Here is a 10,000-nt window from a genome sequence, read left to right on the forward strand (position 1 = left end):
TTTGTCTCCTCTCAGTAATACCACTGTCTCCTTGTCTCTTCTCCTCTCAGTAATACCCTTGTCTCCTTGTCTCCCCTCCTCTCAGTAATACCCTTGTCTCCTTGTCTCCTCTCCTCTCAGTAATACCCTTGTCTCCTCTCCTGTCAGTATTACCCTTGTCTCTTTGTCTCCTCTCAGTAATACCACTGTCTCCTTGTCTCTTCTCCTCTCAGTAATACCCTTGTCTCCTTGTCTCCCCTCCTCTCAGTAATACCCTTGTCTCCTTGTCTCCCCTCCTCTCAGTAATACCCTTGTCTCCTTGTCTCCTCTCCTGTCAGTATTACCCTTGTCTCTTTGTCTCCTCTCAGTAATACCACTGTCTCCTTGTCTCTTCTCCTCTCAGTAATACCCTTGTCTCCTTGTCTCCCCTCCTCTCAGTAATACCCTTGTTTCCTTGTCTCCCCTCCTCTCAGTAATACCCTTGTCTCTTTGTCTCCTCTCCTCTCAGTAATACCCTTGTCTCCTTGTCTCCTCTCTTCTCAGTAATACCCTTGTCTCCTTGTCTCCTCTCCCCTCAGTAATATTGCGTCCATGAGGGAGCAGCTGGACAGTCTGGGACTCTGTTTTAACTGGGACCGGGTGAGGAGGAATACGCTGGGCTGTGTGTGTATGTCTGTGTGTATGTCTGTGTGTGTGTATGTCTCTGTATGTCTGTGTATGTGTGTGTCTGTGTGTGTGTGTGAGAGAGTCTGTGAATTCTCCCTGACTGCAGCTGTTGTGTGACAGGAAGTGACCACCTGCCAGCCTGAGTACTATCGGTGGACCCAGTTCCTGTTCGTCAGGCTGTTCAAGGCAGGACTGGCCTATCAGAAGGAGGTATTCTGGGACAGCTGGGGACATCCAGGAATGTCGGCTTGGTTTGACTTCCTGTGATTGTGTGTGTGTGTGTCAGGCAGTGGTGAACTGGGACCCAGTGGACCGGACGGTGCTGGCTGACGAGCAGGTGGACGAGGCGGGGCGGTCCTGGAGGTCTGGAGCCCTGGTGGAGAAGAAGCTGCTCCGACAGTGGTTCATCAGGACCACCAGCTACGCCAAGGTAGAGAGGGAGGGAGGGAGGGAGGGAGGGAGGGAGGGAGGGAGGGAGGGAGGGAGGGAGGGAGGGAGGGAGGGAGGGAGGGAGGGAGGGAGGGAGGGAGGGAGGGAGGGAGGGAGGGAGGGAGGGAGGGAGGGAGGGAGGGAGGGAGGGAGGGAGGGAGGGAGGGAGGGAGGGAGGGGGAAATGTAAATGCACTGCACCTGTAATGATTGCAAGTGCCTGATGTGTGTGTTTGTATGTGCCTAGTTTCACACCTAAGGTGTGTGGGTGTTTGTCCTGTGTTCCCAATCGGCTATGCTCACAAGGACCAGTGTTTGGCAATCAGGGCTTCCACCCAGCACTGGCTCCAATCAGCCCCCAGCAGGGTGGAGGGGGGGGGGGGTGGAGGAGGGGGGTGGAGGGGGGGACGTATTTTAGCCTCCTTAACTGGAGGGCTACAAACATGCAAACATGCACTCACTCACAGATGCACATACACAAGCATGAACATTCATGCACACACACAAACACGGAGATATAAACCAAAGGAGAGTCTGAAGCAGACAGAGGTAGAGTCAGATGTAGAGTCAGAGTCTGCCTCTGGAACAGGAAGTGTCTCATGTGTGTAGGGCTGGGAGCATGATCACCTCTCTTGCCGTCAGTCTCACTTCAGTGGAACAGAGAGAGAAAGAAAGAGAGTTGGGAGGGAGGCCATGTGTTAAAAGGATCCACAGGAATACTGTAATTGGAGTTCATATCCCCACTATTATGTTCACTTGTATACAGTGTGTATTTGTATGCGTGTATGTATGTGTGTGTGTGTGCGTTAAAGTGTGTGTTTGCTTGTCCTTGAGTGCGTTGCTGAATGTGTGCTACATTTCTGATGCTCTCTAGCTAATATACACTCCCATCATGCACCTCTCTCTGGAGGGTCCCTCTTCACGCTTACTCCCCCTCCCTCCTTCAGCCACACATCCCCCTCTCTCCCCCTCCCTCCTTCACCCACACATCCCCCTCTCTCCCCCTCCCTCCTTCACCCACACATCCCCCTCTCTCCCCCTCCCTCCTTCACCCACACATCCCCCTCTCTCCCCCTCCCTCCTTCAGCCACACATCCCCCTCTCTCCCCCTCCCTCCTTCAGCCACACATCCCCCTCTCTCCCCCTCCCTCCTTCAGCCACACATCCCCTTCTCTCCCCCTCCCTCCTTCAGCCACACATCCCCCTCTCTCCCCCTCCCTCCTTCAGCCACACATCCCCCTCTCTCCCCCTCCCTCCTTCAGCCACACATCCCCCTCTCTCCCCCTCCCTCCTTCGGCCACACATCCCCCTCTCTCCCCCTCCCTCCTTCAGCCACACATCCCCCTCTCTCCCCCTCCCTCCTTCACCCACACATCCCCCTCTCTCCCCCTCCCTCCTTCGGCCACACATCCCCCTCTCTCCCCCTCCCTCCTTCAGCCACACATCCCCCTCTCTCCCCCTCCCTCCTTCACCCACACATCCCCCTCTCTCCCCCTCCCTCCTTCACCCACACATCCCCCTCTCTCCCCCTCCCTCCTTCAGCCACACACTGCTCCCTCACCCACACGTCCTGTACATCACTTATTAACCCTAATGAACCACATCACATATGAACCACATTATGAACCACATCACATATGAACCACATTATGAACCACATCACATATGAACCACACACCAGAGGGCCTGTCCTCTGAAGCAAGTTCAACATGCTTGGGATATCTTTTAATTAGCAGTCTTCACAAAGACTAACAACCACAATCATGTAAAGCGGTGACACGACTGGGTTTTATGAACTTGTTAACTCAACCCAGGTCTAGTCATGAGCTGAGCTCGCTCCTGTAGACGCAAGTGGTGTCTGCTGATTTTAACCAAACATGGACCATAGTCTGTCAAAATATACCTTACACAAGACAACCATAGTCTACCACAGTATACCTTACACAAGACAACCATAGTCTACCACAGTATACCTTACACAAGACAACCATAGTCTACCACAGTATACCTTACACAAGACAACCATAGTCTACCACAGTATACCTTACACAAGACAACCATAGTCTACCACAGTATACCTTACACAAGACAACTATAGTCTAACTGAGCATACCTTACACAAGACCACCATATTCTAATTGAGCATACCTTACACAAGATAAGCAAACTATAATATTAAACAAATCTGAATCTGACCATAACTACAATCGTGTTTCCATTAAATAAATGTGTTACGAAGGTGTGTTTGTGTGGCGTGATGGACAATTTGAGCTTTATTCTTTCAGCTGCATGAACCCCAAACCAGGGTTAAACCTGGAGTTACCCCATTAACCCCAAACCCACGGTTAAACCTGGAGTTACCTCATTAACCCCAAAGCCAGGGTTAAACCTGGAGTTACCTCATTAACCCCAAACCCAGGGTTAAACCTGGAGTTACCTCATTAACCCCAAACCCAGGGTTAAACCTGGAGTTACCTCATTAACCCCAAACCCAGGGTTAAACCTATATGTTATAGTTGAATAAAATGTCAAATTTTCACACACACACACACATATACACACACCACACACAGACCTTGGCAACATTCATTTTATTGACATTGGCATTTTATAGCTTTGTTTAGTTGCCATGGAGACTGGTGGAGACACATTTTTCAGTTAAGAAGTATTTTTACGTGAAATCATTGATTGTGTTTCTAGATGAAAGTGAGGAGCATTCTCTCTCACTCTCTGTCCCTGTCTCACTCTCTGTCCCTGTTTCACTCTGTCCCTGTCTCACTCTCTCTATTATACTCTCACTCTGTCCCTGTCTCACACTCTCTCTATTACACTCTCACTATGTCCCTGTCTCACTCTCTGTCCCTGTCTCACTCTCTGTCTCTGTCTCACTCTCTGTCCCTGTCTCACTCTTTGTCACTGTCTCACTCTATGTCCCTGTCTCACTCTCTCTCTATTACACTCTCACTCTGTCCCTGTCTCACTCTCTCTCTATTACACTCACTCTCTGTCCCTGTCTCACTTTCTGTCCCTGTCTCACACTCTCTCTATTACACTCTCACTCTGTCCCTGTCTCACTCTCTCTCTATTACACTCTCACTCTGTCCCTGTCTCACTCTCTGTCCCTGTCTCACTCTCTGTCCCTGTCTCACTCTCTATTACACTCTCACTCTGTCCCTGCCTCACTCTCTATTACACTCTCACTCTCTCTTGCCTCCCTATATCACACTCACTCTCTCTGCCTCTCTCTCTGCCTTTCTCTGTCTCTCTCATCCCTGTCTCTCTCTCTCTTTTTATTGCCTCTGTCTCTTTTCTCTCTGAGAGAGAGAGACAGAGAGACAGAGAGATAAAGAGAGAGAGATCCGTTCTCATCTCTGGAGACCAGCTGTGTGTTTCTGTGTGTTTCTGGCCTTGCATCCTGTTTCCTAACCACTGTGTGAGAAAGATTCAGAAATACGTGATTGGTAGAATGTGACACAGTAAGAGAGATGGCAAGACAGTGTGTGTGTGTCTGAGAGAGTGCCTATAAAAGGTTTTAGATGAGAGAGCGAGAGAGTGAGACAGAGAGAGAGCGAGAGAGAGAAAGATTGCTTTGTAATGTCCATGAAAGTCGGCTGGCCAGAGGTGGAGATTTAGAAAGATACATTTTTGTCTGCTGCACATACACATCTAGAAAGCCGCTTTATTCCATTTAATTGGCTTGGCTATGAAAGAGTCCTTTAAAATCCAGCCAGCCAGCTAGTCAAACAGACATTGTCAGGCATACAGCTAACTATGATGTATCCTCAGTCCTAGGTAGTCTCCTTGTCTCCTTATGATGTATCCTCAGTTCTCGTCTCCTTGTCTCCTCATAATGTATCCTCAGTGCTAGTGTCCTATCTCCTGTGTCCTAGTCCCTCCTGGATGCCCTGGCAGAGCTCCCAGACTGGTACGGAGTGAAGGCCATGCAGGCTAACTGGATAGGAGAATGTTCTGGATGCTACTTCGACTTCCAACTCAAGGTTCGCCTCATCCTCCTCTCCTTCTCCCCCTCCCTCTTTCATCCTCCGCTCCTTCTCCACCTCTCTATCTCCACCCTTTCTTCCTCCCCCCTCTCATTGAAAGTGCTCCTAGTTTGACTCACAGTGTAGTTGCCACGTAGTTCTAGTTGACAAATGATTGATTTTCATTCAGCCCGCACGACTGTTTGAAAGCAGCAATTTACCCAAACATGCGGCAGAGCAAATCAGACTCCTTTGAACTGTCTTAAAGGCGTCGGAGTGGTGAGAGTGTTTGTGGTGAGTCACCTGGGATCTCTTCACCTCCTCACCTATGATGCCACACACACATCCCCACACATGCAGGACATTGAGAAGGTTAGGCTATGGCCTCCTTATTTAAATCTTATTCCATCCCTGTGATAGAGAGACAGTGTGTGTGTGGGACATGAGACATGCAGCCTGACATGAGACATGCAGCCTGACATGAGACATGCAGCCTGACATGAGACATGCAGCCTGACATGAGACATGCAGCCTGACATGAGACATGCAGTCTGACATAAGACATGCAGCCTGACATGAGACATGAGACATGCAGCCTGACATGAGACATGAGACATGCAGCCTGACATGAGACATGAGACATGCAGCCTGACATGAGACATGAAACATGCAGTCTGACATGAGACATGCAGCCTGACATGAGACATGCAGCCTGACATGAGACATGAGACATGCAGTCTGACATGAGACATGCAGTCTGACATGAGACATGAGACATGCAGTCTGACATGAGACATGCAGCCTGACATGAGACATGAGACATGCAGCCTGACATGAGACATGAGACATGCAGTCTGACATGAGACATGCAGCCTGACATGAGACATGCAGTCTGACATGAGACATGAGACATGCAGTCTGACATGAGACATGCAGCCTGACATGAGACATGAGACATGCAGTCTGACATGAGACATGCAGCCTGACATGAGACATGAGACATGAGACATGCAGTCTGACATGAGACATGCAGTCTGACATGAGACATGCAGCCTGACATGAGACATGAGACATGCAGCCTGACATGAGACATGCATTATAAAGCAGAGGTGTACTGTAGATATCGGCATCGGCATTCAGCCAAAATGAGCTTGTAAATATCGGCATATCGAATGTCGGCTAATATTCAATATCGTGCATCCCTAGTCACAATGGACCCACGATGACATCATACATTATGTCACCAAATAGCAACTATGACATCATCCCAGCTAACCAACCAAAGAAGATTTTTGACCTTTATATGACCTGCTTATAGGGCTGCACGATTAAGGCCAAAATGACAATCACGATTATTTTGATCAATATTGAGATCACGATTAATTATCACGATTATTTGTTGATTATAACCTAATCAAATTTTATTGTCACAATACATTGTACTTGCATAATGGATGTGTATAAAACTCATAATATATAATCAATAAAAAAAAACAAATAAGGCAGGGCTCAGCATTAAGGCTTGTCCGCTTGTCCGGAACAAGTGGATTTTTTTGTAGGGCAAGTGGAAGAGAAATGTACTTGCCCCACTGGACAAGTTAAAACTCACAAAAAATAAAATGCCACGTTACTTCATCTTTTGTTCCACTCATTACGTTTATTTCACCGATTTTATTTAACCGAATTCTGCATGAGCAAAACAAAGATCTGTGTTCGCTCGAGTGGCATAGTCCCAAGATCTCTACAGACCTTGCAGCTAATTTAATGCTCAACAATTGAACGGGGGCTTATTACTTGAAAGAGGAATTATTTACTGTGTCGTCTCAGTTACACTTGGGCTTTGGAAAACCAAGCTCAAATAGGCTAATGGCTAGTAGAACATAACATTAGCTAGCATCGCTAACGACATTGGCTAACTCAACTTCGGTAGGCTATCCTCTGTATTTGCAAGCTATCTAAACTTATACTGTATCTAAAATAAGGCTTTAGGGATTAGCGAAGGCAGGTCACAGGTAGTTTTTTTTTTTTTTTCTTTGTTAAGATAGCAGCCTTATGACCGACTTCTATCTGTTGCGGAATTTTTCTCACGTTACTCTGTCTGGAACCGTCTACATCTAGAAATTAAGCTGTATGGTGCAGGAAACAAGTCTGACTGGCTCATGGAGGCACATGAACAGACATCAGGTGTATTTAACTCCACGCAGCGCTGCAGCCGGCTGCAGCCTGCAGATTGGAGAAAGAGTTGACCATAGCCCAATACATAAAATGACACATTTTCCGACTTAAGGAGCCCTTTATAACTCCTCCCCGACAGCAAGCGGCAACTCTCGCTGGTCGTTTCATGCAGCCACAGCCGATGTCGAACGCACCTATTGGTTTACGGAGCGCTAGATTGGCTTTGCCAAAAAACTTTGATACGGAGCGTTCAATGAACGGAATGACGCATTTTAAATATCGCCCGATCACGCGAATTTGATTGTGGGAAGCCGAAATCGTGATTAAAATTCGATTAATCGTGCAGCCCTACCTGCTTATGTGGTTCACAGTAAGATAGTTTAACGTGACTCCTCTCTCCCCCCCAGGTGGATGGGCAGGATGCAGGGGAGACCCTGGCTGGCTACACCCCCAGCCCAGAGGCCGTGTTCGGGGCAGCCTACCTGGCCCTCCTGCCCTCTCACAGGCTGCTGCACGGGAACAGCCCCCTGCGCCCCCTGCTGGAGGCAGCCCTGCGACCTGGAGCAGGCACGCACCTGACTGTGTCTTTGTGTGTGTGCGTGTGTCTGTGTCTTTTTGTGTGTGTGTGTGTGTGTCTGTGTGTGTGTGTGTGTGGGGGGGGGGGGCTGGTTTGTGAATGACAGACATGTTCAATTTGCTTTTACCTGTTGTCTGTGCAATTATGCAATTATATTATTATAGTGAGCGAGAGAGAGAGAGAAAGAGGGAAAGAGGCAATAAGGCAGTGTTACCTCCAGCACTGTGTGTATGTGTGTGTGAAGTTTTGTTGCTAATGAGGCACCGGGGAGCGTCTCTGCCACCCCTGACCTCTGACCTCTGACCTGTAGACTGCCTGACAGAGGTCACAGCACACAACCTGTTCACCGGACAGGAAGTTCCCCTCATCATCTCACACAAGGAGCAGTTCGATGGCCATCTAGACACTGTGATAGGTAAGTCTAGCTGTGTGTTGTGCCTGTGTCATGTGTCTTATGTGTCCCACTGTGGTTGTGTTTGTCCCCCCTCTCACACACACACCCACACACACACACACACTCTCCCTTGGGATTAACAGCTCCCACCTGGAGGTGTTTGTCTCACATTACACATATCCCAGCATGCTCTGAGTCACATATCCCAGCATGCTCTGGGTCACATATCCCAGCATGCTCTGAGTCACATATCCCAGCATGCTCTGGGTCACATATCCCAGCATGCTCTGGGTAAATACCACCCTGGGGACTGTATCACTTTCTACAAAGGTGCCACATTCTAATACAAGGTGTGTGTGCATCTGTGTGTGTGTGTGTGTATGTGTGTGTACGTGTTTGTGTCCAGGTATCCCAGACAGTAGCGAGGAGGATGTGTGTGTGGCTGCAGCACTGGGTTTGCGATGGCTGCCTGTTCTGAAGAGGCATCATGACGACACACACACACTCATCAACTCTGCTGAGGTCTGTAGATCCTCTGATCCTGTATGTCCTATACATGTCAATACATACAGACATACATGCATGCATATAACCTTACTTAAATACACACACAAACTTGCTTAAATATTAATATACATGAATGCATGCATTTTACTACTTTGACATATATTCTACATTTATTTCTTGTCATCTTTCTTTTATCATATCTAATTTTTTCTCTCTATCTGTGTTTCTGTAGTACTCGGGTCTCACCAGAGAGAAGGCCTTTGACTCCATTACTCAGAATGCCAGAGAGAGGAAAGTGGGAGGCCACCTGACCAGTTCCAAGCTCAGGGATTGGCTGATTTCCCGGCAGCGGTACTGGGGCACGCCCATCCCCATGGTGCATTGTGGGAGTTGTGGTCCGGTGCCGGTGCCGGAGGAAGAGCTCCCGGTCGCCCTGCCCAAGCTGGCCTCCCTCTCCGGCAGGGGGGGGTCCCCTCTGGAGGGGGCCCATGACTGGGTCAACTGCCCCTGCCCCAGGTGAGACCCTCTGCCCCTGATACCCCCTCACCTGGTCCTAATGCCACCCTTAACTGCACTTGGCCCTGACTCTGGACAGTTAATCTGATATGGATGCAAATGATATGTTATTGGCATGCAAGTGAGCAAGGCTTTGAGGGGAAATGCACACTGGAGAAATAACAAGAAAGCATATCCAGATATTGAGTTGAGTTTCCTTTAAGTTTGGGCTGTGATTGGCTGGTTGTGGAGGGGCTGTGATTGGCTGGTTGTGGAGGGGCTGTGATTGGCTGGTTGTGGAGGGGCTGTGATTGGCTGGTTATGGAGGGGCTGTGATCCAGGAAGCTGCTCTGTAAAAAGTGACAGCTGGGATGGGAACACTCTGGTGATAAACAACATTGTGAAAGAGGGAACGCACCCTGCGCACACACACACTCACCCCCCCACACACACACTCACCCCCCCACACACACACACACTCACACACACACACTCGCTCACACACACACACTCACCCACACACACTCACCCACACACACACCTCTGGTGACGGACAGTGAGTCATCGCTGTGTGAAGAGGCGGTGATTATGATCTGTGATGAGAGCCTCTTATCCACGTGGGGATTCCTCCTGGAATAAAGACCATGATGCAGTCATGGTGTCCTGGTCCCTGCTCACCTCCTGGTCCCTGGTCCCTGCTCACCTCCTGGTCCCCTCCTGGTCCCTGCTCACCTCCTGGTCCCTGCTCACCCCCTGGTCCCAGGTCACCTCCTGGTCCCTGCTCACCTCCTGGTCCCTG

At 49.2% G+C, this 10,000-nt stretch overlaps 1 protein-coding gene across 3 annotated transcripts in view; it reads left to right on the forward strand.

The window, feature by feature from the left end:
• lars2 (leucyl-tRNA synthetase 2, mitochondrial) overlaps nucleotides 1-10,000 on the forward strand; it is a 28,250-nt gene that overhangs the window by 5,860 nt on the left and 12,390 nt on the right. For all 3 annotated transcript variants that reach the window (XM_084702233.1, XM_084702234.1, XM_084702235.1), the window contains exons 5-12: nucleotides 558-618; nucleotides 766-855; nucleotides 932-1,075; nucleotides 4,964-5,071; nucleotides 7,636-7,795; nucleotides 8,116-8,220; nucleotides 8,606-8,721; nucleotides 8,939-9,222. In XM_084702233.1, coding sequence (XP_084558359.1) covers nucleotides 558-618; nucleotides 766-855; nucleotides 932-1,075; nucleotides 4,964-5,071; nucleotides 7,636-7,795; nucleotides 8,116-8,220; nucleotides 8,606-8,721; nucleotides 8,939-9,222 — 1,068 coding nt within the window. The remainder of the gene's footprint in view (nucleotides 1-557; nucleotides 619-765; nucleotides 856-931; nucleotides 1,076-4,963; nucleotides 5,072-7,635; nucleotides 7,796-8,115; nucleotides 8,221-8,605; nucleotides 8,722-8,938; nucleotides 9,223-10,000) is intronic.

The sequence above is a fragment of the Hypomesus nipponensis genome, chromosome 2 (assembly GCF_054491055.1).
Source record: "Hypomesus nipponensis isolate SF chromosome 2, ASM5449105v1, whole genome shotgun sequence".
Taxonomy (NCBI): Eukaryota; Metazoa; Chordata; class Actinopteri; order Osmeriformes; family Osmeridae; genus Hypomesus; species Hypomesus nipponensis.